The following is a 24,677-nucleotide window of genomic DNA, read 5'->3' as shown; positions in this document are numbered from 1 at the left end:
CATTATGTTTTGTGTTACTATAATTAAAGCAGAATTTTTTTCATTTTTTTTTTAAGAAAATTATGACACACGCTTGGTTTAAAACAGCTTCTAGGAGGAAAAAAGAAACTACTACATTAAATGTATACATGAAAACGTGTGCGGTTTTCAGAAACATTAAGATATGAAAAAATATATACATCTTAGAAGAAATGATTAGTTTACAATTTCGTTAATTTTAACTTGGGATGTTTTCAGCTTTTTTCAAAGTGCTGAACTCTGGAAGATACAATCTTTTTGGGTTTTGGCAGTTTAAGGAAAGCAGATAAAAACATTTGAAAGGAGAAGATACCATTACCATTGTTGTAAAGCAAAAATAATATTACTATGTTTTCTGTACTTTGACCTTCAAAACATCAAACCAATAGAAAGTACTTGGTTTGGTGGGTTGGAACAGAGAGATCAGAGTTGGGTTTCAAAAACTTATTGAATGCACTTTTGCTAAGTAAAATTTTATTTTATTTTATTTTATTTCATTTTATTTTTTTGCGGTACGCGGGCCTCTCACTGTTGTGGCCTCTCCCATTGCGGAGCACAGGCTCCGGACGCGCAGGCTTGGCGGCCATGGCTCACGGGCCCAGCCGCTCCGCGGCATGTGGGATCTTCCCGGAGCGGGGCACGAACCCGCGTCCCCCGCATCAGCAGGCAGACTCTCAACCACTGCGCCACCAGGGAAGCCCTGCCAAGTAAAATTTTAATCTTAGTTTCTAGGCTGTCAGTATCAGTAATTTTTTTCCCCTTCTAAAGCTTAATTTATGTCTTCTTCAAATACTTAAAAACTAAAGGACTGTTTGAATTAAGAGAGGCTTCTCTGAACTTTTATGTGTTCCCTAGTTTGTTAATTTGGGGTAATAAATTCAATCATATGTAGATTTTTTACCTGTTACCAAAGACAGAAATCCAAAGCTGTCAAAAAGGGGCAGGGGAGGGCTTCCCTGGTGGCGCAGTGGTTGGGGGTCCGCCTGCCGATGCAGGGGACGCGGGTTCGTGCCCTGGGTCCGGGAGGATCCCACATGCCGCAGAGCGGCTGGGCCCGTGAACCGTGGCCGCTGAGCCTGTGCTCCGCAGCGGGAGAGGCCACAGCAGTGAGAGGCCCGCGTACCGCAAAAAAAAAAAAGGGGGGGGGGCAGGGGAATGTCAGAGACTGTTTCATACAAAAAAGTCAAGTAAGTACCGGGTTTTAGGAAGAAATTCCTATGTGAACTCTGAGAGTATAATCCAGAACTAAATTTCTGAAAATGTTTTATGTTCTCTGACATTTGAAGATATTTGGATGTGCTTCTTACTTGGTAATCTAGTTGACTGTAGTGACCGTGTTGTCACCTTTCTTCTCCTGATGATAACATGTATCTATCAAAAGTAGGATCTGGGGCTTCCCTGGTGGCGCAGTGGTTGAGAGTCTGCCTGCCGATGCAGGGGACACGGGTTCGTGCCCCGGTCCGGGAAGATCCCACATGCCGCGGAGCGGCTGGGCCCGTGAGCCATGGCCGCTGAGCCTGTGTGTCCGGAGCCTGTGCTCCACACGGGAGAGGCCACAACAGTGAGAGGCCTGCGTACCGCAAAAAAAAAAAAAAAAAAGGTAGAATCTGTTTCATTTCCCAGAGATAATTGATTTCATCAGATGTATTTAATAAGAAATGTCACCAAAAATCTGCTTCCCTGGTTCAGATGGTCTAGTTGTTTCACAGAGTTTTACTATTCAGAGGACAGCTTCTATCTTAACTAAGGTATGATTCTGTCTCCATGAAACCTTCCCTATCTTTCCAGGCATAATTCATCAACACTTTATCTGTACTTCCACTGCCCTTAGCTTAAATTGCTCTGCTGTAATGTGTTTATTATTACAGCCTCATATTGTAGGGTGTGATTACTTATTAACCAAGTAGTCTGTTTGCAGTAGATTGTAAGAATCTTGACAGTAGGAACTGTGTTTATTCATCATTTATAATCTATAGCATGCTGACTCCCATGATGAGTTTGTTTGGGGCCTGTTAAGTTTAAGCAATACTGATTATTCTAGGTGGAATTGTTTTGCAAGAAGTTAGACATAGAGAGCTGACGCTCAGGAGAAAGCTTAGGGCTGGGAATTTAAATTTTGTAATTGTACACATAAGTTTTACTGTTTATATTTTCCTCTTCTTGGCTCTTATTTTTCTTGAACCAGTTATACAGAAGGAGAACCTAAAGTTGACCCTTACTGCGGTTCCTTCTTCCTCCAGCTAGAGCCTCAGGTGTCAATGGGTGTACAGCTCTTAGTACAGGAGAGTAAAAGAGAAACACTGTGTACCATTCAACTTATTATCACACAGCAGTCTTACATTCTTTAAATATCCTGCTTTTTTTGTTTTTTGTTTTTTTTTCCCTGTTTTTTGTGTGTGTGGTAAAATAAACATAACATAAAATTTGCCTTTTTTTTTCCCTATGTGCAGAGCTTTTTTTTTTTTTGGCTGCGTTGGTTCTTCGTTGCTGCACGTGGGCTTTCTCTAGTTGCAGCGAGCAGGGTCTCTTCATTGCAGTGCGCGGGCTTCTCACTACGGTGGCTTCTCTTGTTGTACAGCGCAGGCTCCAGGTGCATGGGCTTCGGTAGTTATGGCTCGCAGGATCTAGAGCACAGTCTTAGTAGTTGTGGCACACAGGCTTAGTTGCTCTGCAGTTTGTGGGATCCTCCCAGACCAGGAATCGGACCCATGTCCCCTGCATTGGCAGGTGGATTCTTAAACACTGTACCGCCAGGGAAGTCCCAGATCTTTTTTTTTTTTTTAACGATTTTTTAAAATTGAAGTATATATGGGACTTCCCTGGCGGTCCAGTGGTTAGGACCCTGTGCTTCCACTGCAGGGGCACAGTTTCAGTCCCTGGTCGGGGAACTAAGATCCCGCAAGCCGCGTGGCATGGCCAAAAAAAAAAAAATACAAAGAGTGTTCTGCCTATGTTTTCCTCTAAGAGTTTTATAGTATTTGGTCATGGTTAGGTCTTTAATCCATTTTGAGTTTATTTTTATATATGCTGTTAGAGAATGTTTTTATTTCATTCTTTTACATGTAACTGTCCAGTTTTCCATGCTCAAGTTATTGAAGAGACTGTATTTTCTCCGTTGTATCTTGCCTCCTTTGTCATAGATTAATTGACCATAAATGCGTATCTTTATTTCTGGGCTTTCTGTTCTGTTCTGTTGATCTATGTGTCTGTTTTCATGCCAGTATCATACTGTTTTATTGCTCTAGCTTTGTAATATAGTCTGAAATCAAGGAGCATGATTCCTCCAGCTCCATTCTTCTTTTTCAAGATCGTTTTGGCTTTTCAGGATCTTTTGTGTTTCCATACAAATTTTAAAATTTTTTGTTCCAATTCCATGAAAACTGCTATTGGTAATTTGATAGAGATTGCATTGAATCTGTAGATTGCCTTGGGTGGTATGGTCATTTTAACAATTATGATTCTTCCAATCCAAGAACATGGTATGTCTTTCTATCTGTTTTTTGTCATCTTCAGTTTCTTTCATCAGCGTCTTAATAATTTTCAGAGTACAGGTCTTTTGCCTCCCTAGGGAGGTCTCTATTCCTAGGTATTCTATTCTTTTTGATACAAAGGTAAGTGGGATTGTTTCCTTAATTTCTCTTTCTGCTATTTTGTTGTTAGTGTATAGAAATGCAGCAGATTTCTGTGCATTAATTTTGTATTCTGCAACTTTACCAAATTTATTGATGAGCTCTAGTAATTTTTTGGTTGCATGTTTAGGATTTTCTATGTATAGTATCATGTCATCTGAAAACAGTGACAGTTTTATTACTTCTTTTCCAATTTGGATTCTTTTTATTTCTTTTTCTTCTCTGATTGCTGTGGCTAGGACTTGCAAAACTATGCTGAATAGAAATGGTGATAGTGGGCATCCCTGTCTTGTTCCTGATCTTAGAGGAAATGCTTTTAGCTTTTCTCCATTGAATATGGTGTTAGCTGTGGGTTTGTCATATGTGGCCTTTATTATGTTGTGGTAAGTCCCCTCTATGCCCACATTCTGGAGAGTTTTCATCATAAATGGATGTTGAATTTTATCAGAAGCTTTTTTGGCATCTGTTGAGATGATCATATGCTTTTTTACTCTTCAGTTTGTTAATGTGGTGTATCACACTGATTGATTTGTGGATTCTGAAAAATCCTTTCATCCCTGGGATAAATCCTACTTGATCATGGTGTATGATCCTTTTAATGTATTGTTGGATTCAGGTGCTAGTATTTTGTTGACGATTTTTGTATCTAGGTTCATCATAGTGATATTGGCCTGTAATTTCCTTTTTTTGTGGTGTCTTTGTCTGGTTTTGGTATCAGGGTGATGGTGGCCTCATAGAATGAGTTCAGAAGTTTTCCTTCCTATGCAGTTTTTTGGAATAGTTTCAGAAGGATATGTTTTAACTCTTCTCTAAATGTTTGATAGAATTCACCTGTGAAGCCATCTGGTCCTGGACTTCTGTTTACTGGGAGTTTTTAAATTACTGATTCAGTTTCAGTACTGGTAATTGGACTCTTCATATTGTCTATTTTTTCCTGGTTCAGTCTTGGGAGATTATACCTTTCTAAGAATTTGTCCATTTCTTCTAGGTTGTCCAATTTATTGGCATATAGTTGCTTGTTGCCTCTTATGGCCCTTTGTGTTTCTGTGGTATTGGTCATAACTTCTCCTTTTTCATTTCTGATTTTATTGATGTGAGCCCTCTTCTTTTTTTTCTTGCTGAGTCTGGCTAAAGGTTTATCAATTTTGTTTACCTTTTCAAAGAACCAGCTTTTAGTTTTATTGATCTTTTTTATTGTTTTCTTAGTCTCTATTTCATTTATTTCTGCTTAGATCTTGATGATTTCTTTCCTTCTGCTGCCTTTGGGTTTTGTTTGTTCTTCTTTCTCTAGTTGCTTTAGGTGTAATGTTAGGTCATTTATTTGAGATTTTTCTTGTTTCCTGAGGTAAGCTTGTATCTCTATGAACTTCCCTCTTAGAACTGCTTTTGCTGCATCCCATAGGTTTTGGATTGTCATGTTTTCGTTTTCACATGTGTCAAGGTATTTTTTGATTTCCTCTTTGCTTTCTTCAGGGATCCATTGATTGTTTAGTAGCATATTGTTTAGCCGCCATGTGTTTGTGTTTTTTGCAGTTTTTTTCCTTGTAGTTGATTTCTAACCTCATACTGTTGTGTTTGGGAAAGATGCTTGATATGATTTCAGTTTTCTTAAATTTACCGAGGCTTGCTTTGTAGCCCAGCATGTGATCTGTCCTGGAGAATGTTCCATGTACACTTGAAAAGAATGTGTATTCTGCTGCTTTCAGATGGAATGCTCTATACATATTAAGTCCATCTGGTCTAATGTGTCACTTAAGGCCTGTGTTTCCTTATTGACTTTCTGTCTGGATGCTCTGTCCATTGATGTAAGTGGGGCGTTAAAGTCCCCTACTATTATTGTGTTACTGTTGGTTTCTCTTTTATGTCTGTTAACATTTGCCTTGTGTATTGAGGTGCTCTTATGTTGGGTACATATATATTTACAATTGTTACATCTTCTTGGATTGATCCTTTGATTGTTATGTAGTGTCCTTCTTGTCTCTTGTAACAGTCTTTATTTTAGAGTCTGTTTTGTCTGACATAAGTATTGCTACTTAAGCTTTCTTTTGATTTTCATTGGTGTGGAGTACCTCACTTTCAGTCTGTATGGGTCTCTTGATCTGAAGGGAGTCTCTTGTAGGCAGCATATATATGGGTCCTGTTTTTGTATTCATTCAGCCAGTCTGTGTCTTTTGGTTGGAGCATTCAGTCCATTTACATTTAAGGTAATTATCAATATGTATGTTCCTATTGCCATTTTGTTAATTGTTTTGGATTTGTTTTTGCAGGTATTTTCTTCCCCTTCTTTTGTTCTCTTCTCTTGTGATTTGATGGCTATCTTTAGTGTTATGTTTGGATTCCTTTTTCTTTTTTGTGTGTATATCTTTTATAGATTTTTGTTTTATGGTTACCATGAGCTTTTTGTATAACAGTCTGTATATTCATGCTTGTTTTAAGTTGCTCATCTCTTAATTTCAAATGCATTTTAGATGCCCTGCATTTGTATTCTCCTACCCTCATGATTGTTGTTTTTGGTATTATATTTTATATCTAATTTTTTGTGTATCCCTTAACTACTTATTGTATATACAGATGATTTTACTACTTTTGTCTTTTAAACTCCCTACTAGCTTTGTGTGTGGATGATATCATGCTTTATTGTATGTTTGCCTTTACCAGCAAGCTTTTCCATTTTGTAATTCTCTTGTTTCTAGTTGTGACCTTTTCTTCTCTGCCTAGAGAAGTTCCTTCAACATTTGTTTTAAAGCTGGTTTTGTGGTGCTGAATTCTTTTAGCTTTTGCTTGTCTGTAAAGCTTTTGATTTCTCCATCACATCTGAACCTCGAGAGCCTTGCTGAGTAGAGTATTCTTGGTTGTAGGTTTTTCTCTTTCATTGTTTTGAGTATATCATCTCTCCCTTCTGGCATGCAGAGTTTCTCCCGAAAATTCAGCTGATAGCCTTATGGGAGTTCCCTTGTATGTTATTTGATGCTATTCTCTTGTTGCTTTATTTATTTATTTATTTATTTATTTATTTATTTTTGGCTGCGTTGGGTCTTTGTTGCTGCCCGTGGGCTTCCTCTAGTCACAGTGAGCGGGGGCTACTCTTCGTTGTGGTGCGGGCTTCTCAGTGTGGTGGCTTCTCTTGTGGAACACAGGCTCCAGGCACGCAGGCTTCAGTAGTTGTGGCTCATGGGCTCTAGAGTGCAGCCTCAGTAGTTGTGGCACATGGGCTTAGTTGCTCTGTGGCATGTAGGATCTTCCCAGAACAGGGCTCGAACCCGTGTCCCCTGCATTGGCGGGCAGATTCTTAACCACTGCACCACCAGGGAAGCTCCCTCTTGTTGCTTTTAATACTCTCTTCATCTTTAATTTTTGTCTTTTTTTTTTTTTTTTTTTTGTGGTACGTGGGCCTCCTGTTGCGGAGCAAGGCTCTGGACGCGCAGGCTCAGCGGCCACGGCTCATGGGCCTAGCCGCTCCGCGGCATGTGGGATCTTCCCAGACCAGGGCACGAACCCATGTGCCCTGCATCGGCAGGCGGACTCTCAACCACTGCGCCACCAGGGAAGCCCTAATTTTTGTCATTTTGATTACAATATGTCTTAGTCTGTTCCTCTCTGGTTAATCCTGTATGGGACTGTCTGCTTCCTGGACTCGGGTGACTTTCCTTTCCCAGGTTAGGGAAGTTTTCAGCTATTATCTCTTCAAATATTTTGTCAGGACCTTTCTTTCTCTCTTCTCCTTCTGGGACCCCTATAATCTTACTATTAGTGTACTTGATGTTGTCCCAGAGATCTCTTAAACTGTCTCCATTTCTTCTCATTCTTTTTTCTGTTCAGTGGCAGTGATTTCCACTAGTCTGTCTTCCAACTCACTGATCCATTCTTCTGCCTCATTTAGTCTGCTATTGATTTCTTCTAGTGTATTTTTCATTTCAGTTATTGTCTTCTTTGATTCTGTTTGGTGGTTCTTTATATTTTCTAATTCTAAACTTCTCATTTCTCGCTCTGTGCATCCCTTCTCTCCTGAGTTCTTTGATCATTTTTACAACCATTACCCTGAACTCTTTTTTTGGGTAGATAGCTTATCTTCACGTCACTTAGTTCTTCTGGGATTTTACGTTGCTTAGTTCTTCTGGAATTTTACATCAGTTCTTCATTGTCTGAAACATATTCCTCTGATGTCTCATTTTATCTAAATTCCTATTTGTGTTTTTATGTATGTAGTAGGTTAATTATGTTTCTCGACCTTGGAGAAGTGGCCCTCTGTAGGAGACGTCATGTGCGTCCCAGCAGTGCACTCTCCTCTCATCACCCAAGGGCCAGAGGCCAGCTGGTCCCAGGGTAGTATCTGGCCTGTGTTTGCAGACTTGGTCTGCAGGCTGCAGAATTGTAGTGTTCTTGCTTCTGGTGTCTGCCCCCAGGTGGGCGAGGCTGGTCTAGAGACTTATGCAGGCTTCCTGGTGGGAGGGGCCAGTGCCTGCCCACTTGTGCGTGGAGTGGGGTCTTGGCCCTCTGGTGGGCAGGGACATGTCTAGAGGTGGCTTTGGGCTTAGGAAGTCTTTAGGCAGCATGTCTGCTGGTGGATGGGGCTGTGTTCATGCCTAGTTAGTTGTTTGGCCTGAGGCCTCCCAGTCCTGGAGCCTACAGGCTGTTGGGTGGGGCCAGGTCTTGGTGCCAAGATGTCAGCCTCCAGGAGAGCTCATGCAGATGAATGCTCCCTGATATGCCCACTACCAGTGTCTGTGTCCCCAGGGTGAGGCATAGCTACTCCCCAACCCCTACCCCGCCTACCCAGGAGACTATCTCAGACCAGCAGGTTGGTCTGACCCAGGTGCCTATCAGATTACTGCTTTTGCCCTTAGTCGTGATGCACATGAGATTTTGTGTGCACCTTTTAAGAGTGAAGTCTCTGTTCCCCCCAATCCTGTGGAGCTCGTGTAATAAAGCCCGGCTGGCCTTCAAAGCCAAATGGTCTAGGGGCTCTTCGGGGGGCCCAATGTGGGGCTCAGAACCCTCACTTCTGTAGGAGAACCTTTATAATTACTCTCCAGTCGCCCACCCAGTGGGTATGGGATTTGATTATATCTCAAGTGTGCCCCTCCTACATGTCTCGTTGTGGTTCCTTCTTTATGTCTTTAGTTACAGAAGATCTTTTCTGGTGGGTTCCAGTCTTTTTTATCAATGGTTGTTCTGTAGTTAGTTATGATGTTGCTTGTGAGAGGAAATGAGCTTAGGGGTCTTTCTACTCTGCCATCTTGGCCTCTCTCAGTTCCCAATTTCCCCTTCGTTCTTTTTTTTTCCTAGAGAATTCTCTTTTTTTTAATATTTATTTGTCTTTTATTTTTGGCTGCATCGGATCTTTATTGCGGCATGTGGGATCTTCATTGTGGCACGCAGGATCTTTCGTTGCGACACATGGGCTCTTCATTGCGGCTCACGGGCTTCTATCTAGTTGTAGTGTGTGGGTTTTCTCTCTCTAGTTGTGGTGTGTGGACTCTATAGTTGTGGCGCATGGGCTCCAGAGCGTGTGGGCTCTGTAGTTTGTGGCACACAGCCTCCGTAGTTGTGGCATGCGGGCTTAGTTGCCCGCGGCATGTGGAATCTTAGTTCCCCAACCAGGGATCGAACCCATGTCCCCTGTGTTGGAAGGCAGATTCTTTACCACTGGACCACCAGGGAAGTCCCTCCCCTTCTTTCTTCTAGAGATGATTTCACCTGTTATTCTGCTTCCTCTCCATCATCATTTCACTGATACTCTGCAGCATTTGCCAAGACTTTCCTTAAAATTCTATGCTTTGCTTCTTGTCCTTTCTCCTACTTCATTGTATCCTTATTTCCTTTGCTGTCTCCTTTTGTTTTCCATTCCACTAAAACTATTATTTCCTCAAAATTTTGTCACTAGCATTCTTTATTTGCTCCATTAATAGTTCTCAAAATTGGTCTTGGGACCACTTTTTTTCAGAACCATATAGGTTGCTTTTAAAAGTTCAGACTCATTGATCCACCAGAGAACTCCAGAATTAGATTCCCATTTTAACCAATTTTAAGTGTACAATTCAGTGGCATTAATTACACTCACAATGTTATGCAACCACCACCGTCATCTATTTCCAAATTTTTCATCATCCCAAATAGAAACTCTGTACCCATTAAGCAATAACTCCCCATTCCCCTTTCCCCCAGCTTTTGATAATCTCTCTTACTTTCTGTCTCTGGATTTGCCTGTTGTAGATATTTCATGTAAGTGGAATCATGTAATAGTTGTCCTTTCATGTCTGGCTTACTTCACTTAGCATATTTTCAAGGTTCATCCATGTTTAGCATGTACCAGAACTTCACTCCCTTTATAGCTGACTAATATTCCATTCTATGGGTAATACCACATTTTATCCATTTGTTTATTGATGAACATCTTTTGTTTTTAAAATAGCTTCCACCCCTCCCCCATAAAAATACATTGTCATCATAGAAAGTTAAGGGTATGCAGAAAACATGAAAAAGATATTAGCATTCAGTCATAACTCCACTACAAAGAAATAACTACTATTAGTCTTATATTTCTTTCCTAGCTTTATATGCATATATATTTAATATATCTGAGACTGCAGTTAGATGTACAATTTGGAATCCTTCCTTTTCCAAATAGTATTATATTATAAAAATTGTTTCATGTCATTAAAAAATTCTTCTTAATTGTCAGTCTAAATGTCTACATGTATTCCAATATATGAACATACCATAATTTAACATTTCTTTATTTATTATGCATTATAATGCTTTGATAGTAAAGACTCACATGTTGGACTTTTATATACATAAATATTTATCTTCATCTCCAAGTTCCTTAAGACAGTTTCTTGGAAATACAGTTGCTGACTGAAAGATCATGAACAGTTTTAGAACTCTTCATCCATATTGCCAAATTGATTTTCAGAAAGGACATGCCATTTTATGCTATCTACAGCATAGCTACAGAGAATCCATCTCATCAGACTCCTGCCACCAGAGCATAAGAGAAAATGATCCCAGCATATCATATAGTCTAATAATGTCTGTTAGCTTTCACTTATATTAGTAATAATAGGTTATGCTTCATACTAGCCTTTAGATATAAGCAGGTGCTGAGCTTAAAAGGATTGAATGTGAAAGATACTGACTTATGGGAGTGTGTGCAAAGGCCATAATCCTCAAAATCTGACATCCCTTAGCCTTACACAATCCAGACACTTACGTGTCTTATTCTTAAAATGTCTGTTATTTCACCCCATTAAAATATAGCAGGAAGGCAATAAAAGATTAATTTCCTAATAAACATTTAAGTGCCACTACATACAGGAAGGAGTAGCAATAAAACTTGATTTTAAGACAGTTATGAACTGCAGCTAACTGGCCTAGTGGGGACTTTGAAACAAACAAACAAAAATTACATAGCATAAGAATTTAAACCCCCTCTCTGAACTGAGAGGGCAGTTAGTTACCGGCAAGAGCTGTGGAGTCAATCATAACTTTGTAAGCCTCCTTATAGCCATGAAAACTTATTGCTGTGTAGTAATAAAGCGAGCATCAGATTTACCAGCTAGAAGGCTGCTATAGTTAATATATGTGCCCTACTCAAAGGCCAGCAAGGGCAGGGGTTGTTAAGGTTTTGATAAGTAGTGTAATTGGGCCACCCAGCAGTTGCCCAGAATGACTTAAAATAGCCCTCAATTCTATAGAGCAGTTGGGCTGATTCTGAAAGGGCAGAACAATAGGAAAAGTCAGGCCAAAAATACAGCCCAGGAGGTTCTGGGTGTCTTCATTGGGGGCACTACTGGTGCTATTTCTAAACCTTAATATGACCCCTCATCTAGCATTTGGGGAAGTGAGATCTGACAGCATCCATGGTTTTAACATAAGTTTTATAGGAGGTGTCCATTCAGCAAATTTGAGTGACTATTAGGTGCTGACAATTGGGGGGATACTGTATCTCGTAAGGCAATGGCCTCTGATCTCAAGGAGTTCACCTTCTAGTAAGGTCAAAGATTACAAACACAATTATACTACAAGATAATTCTATATAATATCAGTTTCCATGAAGTGCAGAAGGTGAATAAACCACCTTAAGTTTTCACAGAGAAAGAAGCATCTGACCCAAGTCTTGGATAAATGGGAACTTAACAATGCGGAGAAGCAGAAAAGGGTTCTTCTAAACAGTGAAAACAGCATATGTAATTGCACTATGCATGAGAGGACAAAGTATTTTCTGGTAACTACGAGACATGTCAGTATTAATTAGAGCAAAAAATAAGAGAAAGGGCATCTGGAGTTTTGGACTGGGGTCAAAAAAATGCCTCTTCGGGACTTCCCTGGTGGCACAGTGGTTAAGAATCTGACTGCCAATGCAGGGGATACGGGTTCGCGCCCTGGGCCAGGAAGATCCCACATGCCGCGGAGCAACTAAGCCCATGCGCCACAACTACTGAGCCTGAGTCTAGAGCCCTTGAGCCACAACTACTGAAACCCACGTGCCTAGAGCCCGTGCTCTGCAACGAAGGGTAGCCCCCGCTCGCCGCAACTAGAGAAAGCTCACGTGGCAATGAAGACCCAACGCAGCCAAAAATAAAAAATTTAAAATTTTTTTAAATGCCTCTTCCTCCATAACTCAAGTAGCATTCTTTACCTCAGCTACCTGTTAAGTGGAAAAAACACCGACATAAATGAGATGCTTGATCGATTGAAAAAGGGACCTGAGTGCTGTTGTAGTAGCTAGTTTAATAGTCTGTTTATTTGTCTCCTCCTTGTTATTATACTGTATATAGATTGTATGATTTACGTAGACCAAGCAGCAGGAAAATCACTGGGGGGAAGTGAAGTCTTAATATGAAATGCATACAATTTGCTTTGTGAATTTAACAAATTCCTTATCCCTCCTTTTGCCTCTAAAAGAGTTGGGAAGTGTCTAACTGATCTTGCTCAGCCCAACAATTAATCCTTTGATAGTTCTAATAGCCTGTATCTAGGAGCCTTATATAACCATGTCATTTGCTCAGTAGAGGGGAAGGAATGTTAGATAGAAATAAAATATTCTGGCCTTTTTAACTTCTAGTATTTCATTCTCTCTATTCTAAAACTAAACTCTCCACCCAATTCTGGACCTTGCTGTTCATGAAGCTACATCTTTTATACAACCCCATTTAAAACAACGATTAATAAATTTATTTGTATTTCACAGTCTGGGATGGCATTCATATTGCTTTTCACACTAAACTCAAACAACATATTTTAAACTACAAAGACCTACATCAGGCTGTAAAATATGACTTAACATTTAGCCTTTGGAAAAGAAGATTGAACAGAAGGAAAATTCATGAATTTATTTATTGTTTTTTGCCCCATGTTAGCCTCTTATTTTGCTGCTGGTAAGGTATATATTATCCATATATCAGCTGTTATTTAGCTTACATTCTGAGATAAATATTTCTCTGACAAGCTTTTATGGTGCCACAGAATTGAATTTTTATAGACAAATAAGTGTTTTAAGAATGAGAATGACATCATAGGAAGGAAACTAAACAAAGTTGGGAAATCCAGGTTCAAGTTCTGGGTTTGCACATAACCAGCTGTTTGTCCTTGGGTATGTTGCTTAACCAAGAGCGCTTGTCTTTAGTATTTATTTCTTTAACAAGAGATTTGAACTAGAAGACCTCTAAATTCACCAAATATATGGCCTGACTTTTTTGGAACAATATTGATTTCAAATCTCTTGTGACTTCAATGTTTGTAAATAAAAAATATCTCATATTACAATGTTTAAGGGCTCTTTTCACACCTGGAAGTATTGTAGAAATCCTTTATTAAATTAAGTGATTTGGTCTTGATTTGGAAAATATAGTCCTACCATATCTTTATTCTTTTCCCATACTAAAATTATGTGATTCTAGGATAGATCCAGAGCAGCATCCCATTTCATATCTACTATGCCACTGCCTTCTCAAGCCATTCCTCTCCTGTATTTTCAGCCATTTTTCCATTTAACTTTTCTACTTAAACAGTAATTATCTTCAGAAGTACATAGTTTATCTTTTTCTAAAGTTAATATAAATTATTTTTAACTTGTGATGATTTTTGTTCAGGACAGCTAGATTGAATGCTTACTCTGTGTAATATTTGTGGGGTTTAGTTACAATTTTCTAGGGGATTTGCCTTTATTTTCTCTGTGTTCCAGGTCTTGCCTGAAATTTAGAAGCCCCTTTCTTCCCCTTCCTTTCTGGTGCTGTCTATCAGTGGTGGTGATCACCTCTGAGGAAGAAAAGCCCACTTGCACTGACCATGGAGAACACTCAGCATCTCTGCTTGATTGTGACAAGGGCAGTTTTTGGATGGATCATGAAATGCTTCTAAAGTAGCCAAGAGTTAACTTTCGTAACCTTTTTATATAATAAGCATGTTACCACCAAGGTAACTTACCCAGTGAAATCAACTACATAGTGGAATCACATTATTTACACATTTAACTTATATGCAAATACAACTCTACTAAAACACAGAGTGAGAGAGAAAAATAGCATTTTACATAGTGCATGCACATTCAGCCTTCCTTTTCAGTGAGTCCTAGGCAATGAATGAAATTAAATCTGAAGCAGTCAGTTCATATTGGTGAAAGCTATAGAGAGAATGTGAGGATGGTTTTAAAGGTCTCCTAGTAATTGATAAATGTTCAGATGGCCAGGCAACTGGGTGGGAGAACTTCCTTGTCATTTACAAGGGTTTTTGAAGGTTGTTGAGAAGCTACACTTAAAAATCAGAGAAACTGACAAAATCCTCTACAAAGAAAGACATGAAGAGAACAAGTTGAGACTTTTGTAAATTTACTAAGTATTCAAAGGAGTGAAACACCTGATTGATTAAATTTCTGAGTGTTCTTTATGGGTTTTCAGTGGTTATTTTTACCATACACTATTACCCCCTTACAACCTGTCCCATAAGTAAGATGCTGACTATTGTACAGATACAATAGTATCTATTGATTTAGTTTGCTAGTATAAATTAAGATAATGGGTAATTTCATTATGAAGCCAATTCGTGGCTGATAACTCCATTTTTTAAAAATGTGGGCATGAACTTCTTCCTCGCAGTAGAAATCTTTGAATTTAAAATCTAGATTCTAGGGAATTCCCTGGTCCAGTGGTTAGGACTCAGTGCTTTCACTGCCATGTGCCTAGGTTTGATCCCTGGTCGGGGACCTAAGATCCCACAAGCCATGTGGCGTGGCCAGTAATAATAATAATAATAATAATTTTAGATTCTATAATAAAATGACTATTTCTTGACCATCCTAGTAATTGATGCCATGTACATTATTTTACTTTGTCACTAGGGTTTTTTTCCACCCAAATCCACGGCTTACATAATTACTACATTGGGATTGCATAACTAGCTACCAAGTAAAAATCAGTAATTGGATAAAATGTTCTTTAAAACATTTTTAAAGTTGTACCAAATATGTGAAATACATTTTTTTCTGTGATCACACAGGTGAACATGATTAAAGATGATGGGACAGTTATTCATTTCAACAATCCCAAAGTCCAAGCTTCCCTTTCTGCTAACACCTTTGCGATTACTGGCCATGCTGAAGCCAAACCAATCACAGAAATGCTTCCTGGAATATTAAGTCAGCTTGGTGCTGACAGCTTAACAAGTCTTAGGAAGTTAGCTGAACAGTTCCCTCGGCAAGGTAGGTATTTCAATTTAGTACCTCTTTCCCTCCTCACCTTACTTAAAGAACCTAATGATTTAAAAGGTGTGTCCATTTTATGCTAGAAGGATTTGCCTGTACATAAATTTTACTTTTTGTAATATTGTATGCTTCATAAATTTTTGAGTTTGTTCCTTTAATAATTATGCAGTGTAGCATGTAGAATATTCAGATACATTTTGGTAGTAATATAGAGTGTTGGGAGGTAATTACTTAAAAGGAAAGTGCCAGGATCTGCAGGCCACATTTTATAAACAGTTGATTTGGTATTCACTTCTGACTAATGACAACAAGACGATAATGCTATCACAGAACTATATTTTCATTTAATATTGTTGATTGTGCTATAGATGCAGCAACCATAAGTTCTGAGTGTCCAAGATAGTTCTGATTTCAAATGTGTCTTGTCATCCCTAAAAAATCAGAGCCTATTAGTTCAGTGCTAATACTACAAAGCTAGATAGTTTTACACCAAAAGAGATGGAAAAAATCTTGAATGTTGATTTTTTATTTGGAGAATTAATTAACTATAATGTCTTTATTTAAACTCACCTAAATTATTCCACTTTGCATGTAAGTTTTACCTTCACTACCCATTGAAATTGCCAACCATATTTAGTGTATATCTAATGAAGTTAAACTTTTAATAATTTTAGTATCAAGTAAAAAAATATGGCATTTAGATTAGGCAATATTTATCTTTTTCTGAACAACTATGTAAGATTTGTGTCTAGAACTATGTAGACGGGAAGAAAGGATAAACATTACAGGTGTTTGGTAAGGGTCTTTGTTCTCGATGGCTCATTTTAAAATAAACTTTTTGTAGTGTTGGATAGCAAAACACCAAAACCAGAAGACATTGATGAGGAGGAGGATGATGTTCCAGGTAGGTGACATTTCTTCAGTTTTAAGATTTTTAGCATCCTGTTTATCTCATTTAATTCATTGCATGATCATTTTTCAGTTTTTTGTTAATGGTGAGCTTGTGAATTTAAATGGATTCACAACGATGTGCATACAATCTAATGAAACAGGATAAAAGCCCTCCCGTTCAGAACTTAGAAATTGTCACACAAAGCTCTGCTGCATTTATTAAATTGGAATCTGCCTCTATTAAATTGGAATCATTGTGATTATAAATTTGCATAGTTATTGTTAACATTTCTGTAGGAATTATGATTGACATATGAAAATGCTAGTCACCTTAGTTTGCATAGGCAAAAGAAGACTAACATTTCCTTAGGGTTTCTGTTTTAAGCAGATAAATGAAGCATTATTAGTGAAATGCCACCAATTCATTTCTGCCACTTATATGTTTTCAGGCTAATTCTAGTAGCAACAATTTTGTTTTTGTTAGGCTAGAAGTTAGTAATTGCATTTTTACCTCTTTGTCTTTTTGTGTATCTTTAACTTATTTACTTTTTTTTTCAGATCTCGTAGAAAATTTTGATGAGGCATCAAAGAATGAAGCTAACTAAAATTTTTTCTGGTTTTTGGAAGCTGACATGGACTAGATTTAACAAATCAGCTATGTGGTTCCAAAGTTTTACAGACACGGAGAACATCAGCTGTTACTAGTTCAGTAATATAAATATTTTGTATATTAATAATGCTGTTTGTTCAGCATTTTTCGATCATTTGATTTTGCATTTTGCACTTCCTCCCAGGATCTATTCTTTTGGTCAAAATACGAAGTGTTGGTGCAGTTTGAGGGTGTTTTGGGTTTTGATTCTTGGTTTTTTTGTTTTGTTTTTTGTTGGGGTATTTTTAGTGTGTGTATGTGTATGTATGCGTGTGGGTATGTGTGTATACAGTGGAGAGCAAATTGGAAAACAGTTTTATTTATCCTCCTCCTTACCCCAGTAGAAATAAAACAAATCTTTACATTTGTTACTTTTTATTTTTTCTAATGATGCACAGAATTAATGAAAAGTGAGTATCTTGGATTTCAAATCAGGAGATTTTACCCTTGGAGGTTTGGTTTTAATTTGCTTCGTTAACGTATTTCTCATACATTTTTCTGGGTTTAAAATGTCTTGAGATATTTTGTCACCAGCTTCATGCTTGCATAATGGGTAGCATATCTTTGGTGCAGTTGCCTTGGATTCACTTACCTAGTTAGACCCAGAGGAATTTCTTCTACTAGTTTTTGTCCTAAATGCCTTGTTTTCTCCCCTTTTGGTCTTTAACTGGCCTGGTTAGCCTTTAGTAATGCTCTTCCTCATCTTCCATCTAGCCTGAGAAGGATGTTCTCCATATAGAGTTAAGTGAGTGCCTAATCCCTCTTTTTGTAAGATTGTTCCCACATCTTGAGGAACAACAGCTCCATCTTCAACTTCTTATTCTTTTGATTTTACAGTTTGGTAGATTTCAAACTGGAATAGCTAGCATGTGCTTGCTAAATAATTTTATGCCAGCCTTATCCTGTATCCTAGCTGTTCTTAATAGCAGGTGCAAAAATGCCTCTTTTTCAGCAAGGTTGAAATTGGGAATGTCCTTTTGAATCAGAAAAAATGGGCCATAGACTCATTCCCCAGCACAAATGGGCATTCTATGAAATGGTACTGGCCCCAGGAGGATTTCTTCAACCACTCCTCTACTCTTGGCCTTGAACCTACCTCTGGATTGGATCTTACTATTGTAGCTGCTCATAGCATCCTTCTGCATGCTTAGAGTAATGCTTTGGGGGAACACTGGTAAAACACAGTATTTATTTTTTCACCTCCTTTCAGAGGACTTGGAGGTAAGTTGCATTCATTCATTGACGCTTCCCTCTTGCCGTCTTATAAAAGCTTGCACTTTGTTTTATCAGCATTTGTTATAGCCAATATTTAAGGATAAGATTTAGAAAGTCTGTCATGGCCCATCATCAAACTATGGCTTAACCTTGCAGCATATCAACTTTTGTTTCAAGCTAGATATCTTTATTTGATATCTCTAGTGCAAGACCAACATATCAAGAGATCTATAGACATGAAGGCAAAGGTCTTGTATTTTTTTCCATCCAGACACCTCAATTTATTTTATACATTTGTTGATTTTTCCTGTTATGTTTTATATATATGGAGTTAACTACAAAATAAAATAACAGTAATAAAATAACAAAAGAGGATAATATTTCCTCTTGTGCTTCTCTTTTTGTTGTCTACAGAATTTACTTCTTTTGTATTTTCCCTCTGCTCCTCACCCCCAAATGAATTTCAACCTAGTCTTTTTTTGAAATTATGCTTCATCCATTGTTAGATCAGTAGCTCTACATGGTCTACATAGTCCAGAATGCTGTTCCTCTGACTGTCCCCAAAGGGCACATTGTGGGGCAGAGAGAGTTAAGGGGACTTCAGTGGTTAGGGAAACTTAAGAGGTAGTATACGAAATGGGGGGAAGAAGCACTCATGTGGAATTCAGGAGAACTGGATCCTAGTCCAAACTCTGGCATTAACCGTATGACCTTGGGCAGGTCACCTAACCTAATGACTTTGAAATTCATCATCAGTCAAATGAGATGTTTCCAAATCAACATTTCTTCTGCTCCTGTGGTTCTGTGAATCTCATTTCTGAAAATCCTCAAGGAGGTATTTTATCATTTTTTCAGAAATGTCTTTTTATCAATACTCATAAAAGTTCTTTGTGTGTATATACTTCTTCCTCTTTTACATTTTGATCATATTTTAACTGCTCACCCAGAGGAGCTCTGGTCAGTATTTCCTTTTATCCTGTTGACAATAACTCTTAATGGCTGCCCTCTCTTGTATACAATGAGCCAATACTCTTTTTTGTTTTATATTTTCATACCTTCCCTTTTCCTGGACAAAGCATATCGAGATCCTGACTCAACCCAAAGAAATGTTCCTGCCTTCAGAGTGAGTAGGCATAGGTAAGAATGTGGATGAAACGTCTATAAATTGTAGTGTTCTTGGCATAAATATGAATTATATAGTTTTTTTAAATATATGAAGTAGTTACTAAATATTTACTTTTTACTAAGGTTATGTATTTATTGCCAAGATAACTATAGAAGAATTTTCTGGGGAAATTCACCTTAAAATACTGAGATAATTCAAGAAATGTCTATAGAAAGTTGATTGATAATCTTAATTTTTATGGTTAGTCCTTTCAGTTTTTATAAAGCTCCTCATTTATCTGTTTTGGGGAAGCCCAAAGTAAGTAGTTAGGACCTTATATTTGTTTTACCCTTATTTTTCCCATTAAGTAATGGTTTAAGAATACATCAAGCATCTTGATTTGTTGTTAAATAACTAGTATTTATGGAATTCCATTAAATTAATTTTAATAAGCCTACCAGGTTCTTGTGAAAACCCATATTGGGATGTGTTTGATTTGTTTCTTTGTTTTAATTCAGTGTTTAACCCTAAGGGTGTTATATATCCATAAATACAATATTATGAGAAGACATAGTGTGGGATAGGGACTTCTCTGGTGGTTCAGTGGTTAAGAATCCATCTGCCAATACAGGGGACATGGGTTCGATCCCTGGTCTGGGAAGATCCCACATGCCACGGAGCAACTAAGCCTGTGTGCCACAACTACGGAGCCTGCGCTCTAGGGCCCGTGAGCCACAACTACTGAAGCCCTCACGCCCTAGAGCCCACGTGCCGCAACTATTGAAGCCCATGTGCTCTAGGGCCTGCGTGCCACAACTACTGAGCCCATGTGCTGCAACTACTGAAGCCCATGCACCTAGAGCCCGTGCTCTGCAACAAGAGAAGCCACCGCAGCCAGAAGCCTGTGCACCGCAACAAAGAGTAACCCCTGCTCACCACAACTAGAGAAGGGGCACATGCAGCAATGAAGAACCAATGCAGCCAAAATTAATTAATTAATTAAAAAGACATAGTATGGAATAGTAGGAAATGCACAGGTTTTTAGATAGAGGTCAGTTCCATTACCTACTATGTTATAATCTTTCCAGTAGGGCTACTGTAATGCACAACTTGGGGGGTTCACCATTCATATTTGTTGTGTCCCAGGGGTTGCCATTTTCATAGAGTATAATGTGACTAATGCCCCTATATTAGTGTAATGATGGCCTTGCTATCTGAGCCTGTTTTCCTCCACTGTAAATGGTCCCTGGATCAAACAGGGTTCCTTAGAACTCCCTAAATGATTAAGGTGAAGATGAAAGATGATTAAAGTGTGTGATCTCCCAAGCCATGGCAGAAAGGAGCTTATATTTCTAGGCACAGCAAAGCTCCATTCTACACTGCCACCCTCCTGTTCAGTCTGTATTGTTCTGCCACACACAGTTTGCCTAGATTATCATAGCCCCCTTACTGGGCTTGCTTATGGTTCACTTGCTCCAACCCATCCTTTACATAGGAGCCAAACAACGTAAATTTCATATCTGAGCATGTCATAGCCTTACATTTATCTCCAGCATACCACTCTGTTTCAAGCTTTCATCCTTTTGCACATATTTTTTTACTGTAGTACAATATTGAGATTACTTGATTTTCTTTATAGTTTTCCCATCTAGATTGTGAGCACCTTGATGGCAGATAGTGTGTCACACATCTTTTACTCCCAATATCTAGCATAGTGACAACATGTAGTCTACTTACAATCATAATAACATTTACTGAATGTGATCTCATTTAACACAGTTCAGTGGAGCAGATATTATGGTCTCACTTTTAAAGTGGAGCAAAAATGGTTTAGGGAAGTACCAACACAACTAACAGGTGAGAGAACCAGAATTCTAATCTAGATCTATCAAATTCCAGAGTTTAAATTCTAAGCATCACCCCACACCATTCAACAAATACTTATTGAAATAAAAATTATGTTTTTGTGGCCTCTAGATGGATATCCTCATCAAATATCACTCAATATTAGCCTGAAAGTCAAATCTTAAGGATTACTCAGTAAGTTTGAGGGTTTTTTTACAAGTAGGATTTGTAATTTTTGTATATATTCAGGAGTTGAGTTTTATGAACTTAATAATTGGGTATTTTGCAAACCTGGGATGGGATCTTTGACGGTGGTATATGGGCAAAAATTCTTAGGTTACATATGTTAATCTTCTTGGCACTGGTGTTTGCTCTCAAAATTTTGCATCCTTTTAGGGTTACCTTGTTAAAGAAAAATATACATTTGAACAAGGTGTGATGAATTTATCCTGCAGCCACACTTTTTTTTAATGTGTTTAAATCAAACTAGCCCACAAAAAAAGTAGAACTAATAAATGAATTCAGCAAAGCCGCAGGATACAAAACCAACACACAAAAGCAACTGCATTTCTATACACTGACAATGAACAATCCAAAAAGTAGATTAAGAAAATAATTCCATTCACAATAGAATCAAAAAGAATAAAATACTTAGAAATAAACTTTATCAAGGAAGCAAGAGACTTGTACATTGAAAACTACAAAATATTGTTAAAATAAATTAGGATATAAATAAATGAACTGACATCCCATATTCATGGATTGGAAGACTTAATGTTATTAAGATGTAAATACTACCCAGAGAGATCTACTGAGTCAATGCAATCCCTATGAAAACCCTAATAAAGTTTTTTGCAGAAATAGAAAAACCCATTCTAACTGTTGATGGGAATGTAAATTGGTGCAGCCACTATGGAAAACAGTATGGAGTTTCCTTCAAAAACTAAAACTATAACCACCATATCATCTAGCAATTCCACTCCTGGATATATTTCCGGAAAAAATAAAAACTCCAATTCAAAAAGATACATGTACCCCAATGTTCATAGCACTATTTACCATAGCCAATATGTGGAAGCAACCCAAGTGCCCATCAACATATGATTGGCTTAAGAAGTTGTGATACATATACAATGGAATATTAGTCATAAAAAAGAATAGAATATTGGCATTTGCAGCAACATGGATGGACCTAGAGAATATTATGCCTAGTGAAATAAGTCAGAAAAAGATAAATACTATATGATATCACTCATATGGAATCTAAAAAATAATATAAGTGAATCTATATACAAAACAGAAACAGACTCAGACATGGAAGACAAACTTAGGTTACCAAAGGGGAGTTGGGAGAGGGACAAATTAGGAGTATGGGATTAGTAGATACAAACTACTATACATAAAATAGATAAGCAACAAGGATTTACTGTATAGCACAAGGAATTATACCCAATATCTTGTAATAACTTAGAATATACTCTGAAAAAAAAAGTCTACTATGTTATACAGCTAACACAATATTGTAAATCAAATATACTTCAGTAGTTTTAAAAAGTTATAAAAAGAACATAAAGTATTCATGCTAAGGAAAACAAAGAAAAAGAAAACTCGTTCTAAAATTCATATGGAATTTCAAGGGGTCCCAGATATCCAAAAAGAAAGAAAAAGAAAGTTGGAGGACTCATTTCCTGATTTCAAGACTTACTACAAAGTTACAGCAAGCAAAACAATGTACTGGCATAAAGACAGACATACAGAGCAGTGGAATAGAGTAGAGACCCCAGAAATAAACCTTTATATGTATGGTCAAATGATTTTTGACAAGTGTACCAAGACCATTCGATGGGGAAAGGATGGTCTTTTCAACAAATGGTGTTGAAAGAACTGTATATCCACATGCAAAAGAATGTGGGGTACTTTACACCACAGACAAAAATTAACTCAAAATGGATCAAAGACCTAAACATAAGACTAAAACTATAAAATCCTCAGAAGAAGACACAGAGGGAAGCTTCATGAGTTTGAATTTGGCAATGATTGCTTTGATATGACACCAAAAGCACAGCCAAAAAAGAAAAATAGGTAAATTGGAGTGTATCAAAATTAAAAACTTGTGTATCAAAGGATACTATCAGGAGAATAAAAAAGCAACTCACAGACTGGGAGACAATATTTGAAAATCATATATCTGATAAAGGATTAATATACACAATATATAAGTAACCACAACTCAACAAAAAACAGCCTAATTGAAAAATGAGCAAAAGACTTGAATAGATATTTCTCTAAAGAAGATATACAATAAGCCTATGAAAAGATGTTCAACATCACTAATCATTAGGAAAATGCAAATCAAAACCACAATAAGCTACCACTCCACACCTATTAGAATTGCTATTAAAAACAAAACAAATGTTGGCAAGGATGTGGAGAAATTGGAACCCTTATGCATTGTTAGTGAGAATGTAAAATGGTGTGGCCACTGAGGAAGACAATGTAGTGGCTCCTCAAAACATTAAACACAGATTGTCCAGCAATTCCACTTCTAGATATATACCCCAAAGCAGAGAGATACTGAAAACAGAGACTCAAACAGATATTTGTACACCCATGTTCATAGCAGCAATTTTTTTTTTTTGTGGCTGCTCTGTGCAGCATGCAGGATCTTAGTTCCCCCATCAGGGGTCAAACCCGTGCCCCCTGCAGTGTAAGTGCAGAGTCCTAACCACTGAACCACCAGGGAAGTCCCCATAGCAGCATTATTTACAATAACCAAAAAGTAGAGACAACCCAAATGTCTATCAACAGATGAAGGAATCAACAGAATGTCTATACAGTAAGTCCCCTACTTATGAACCTTCAAGTGGTGAACTTTCAAAGATGCGAACATGCATTCGCATGACCAATCACATAAGTTAGTTCACATGTCTGGCATACAGTGTCATGTGCGTGCATCCTCCACAAGTGGTTGTGCTTTTGTGTACTTTATAGAGTACAGTAGTACAGCATCTTTATTTCAAGCCCAGGATGTCTGGAAGCAAGCATAAAAGCAGCGGTGATGTAGCCAGTACTGCTAAGAAACGCCAAGCAATAACAATGGAAACAAAAAGTGAAAATAATTGAGTGGAGCAAGGTGAAAATATGGTAGATGTTGCTCATTCTTAAAACGTGAATTGTTCAACCATTGGCACGTTTCTAAAGAACAAGGACAAGATCATGGAACATGTGAAGTTGGCTGTGCCGATGATGTCGACAACAATATCGAGGAAGCGTGTAAAAGTGATGGAGGAGATGGAGAAACTTCTCAGTATGTGGATTCAGGATCAGCTTCAGCACTGAGTCCCACTAAGCTTAATGCTAATTCAAGAGAAAGCCAAAAACCTTTATGAAGACTTGAAACACAGTGAAGAATCAGAGGGCGCATCTTTTAATGCCAGCCATGGCCGGTTTCAACGGTTCAAGGCTAGAGCCAACCTTCGCAATGTAAAAGTAAGCAGTGAGACAGCGAGTGCAGATATGGTAGCTGCCCGAGAGTTTCATGAAACACTTTGAGAAATTATTTATGAAGGCACATATTGACTCAAGCAGGTTTTTGGGTTTTTTTTTTCTGGACGTGCAGGCTCA

General features: G+C 38.0%; 1 protein-coding gene across 1 annotated transcript in view; it reads left to right on the top strand.

Moving 5' to 3' along the window:
• The window catches only part of BTF3L4 (basic transcription factor 3 like 4), a 29,059-nt gene extending 10,560 nt beyond the window's left edge, over positions 1 to 18,499 (top strand). Inside the window, exons 4-6 of the mRNA XM_029229940.1 lie at positions 15,144 to 15,345; positions 16,193 to 16,252; positions 16,798 to 18,499. Coding sequence (XP_029085773.1) covers positions 15,144 to 15,345; positions 16,193 to 16,252; positions 16,798 to 16,844 — 309 coding nt within the window. The 3' untranslated portion in view covers positions 16,845 to 18,499. The remainder of the gene's footprint in view (positions 1 to 15,143; positions 15,346 to 16,192; positions 16,253 to 16,797) is intronic.
• The last annotated feature ends 6,178 nt before the right edge of the window (positions 18,500 to 24,677 follow it).

The sequence above is a fragment of the Monodon monoceros genome, unplaced genomic scaffold (genome assembly GCF_005190385.1).
Source record: "Monodon monoceros isolate NGI ecotype Baffin Bay Population unplaced genomic scaffold, NGI_Narwhal_1 Super_Scaffold_18, whole genome shotgun sequence".
Classification (NCBI taxonomy): domain Eukaryota; kingdom Metazoa; phylum Chordata; class Mammalia; order Artiodactyla; family Monodontidae; genus Monodon; species Monodon monoceros.
The sequence above is the reverse complement of the archived record's forward strand: the minus strand, read 5'-3'. Positions and strand labels throughout refer to the sequence as shown.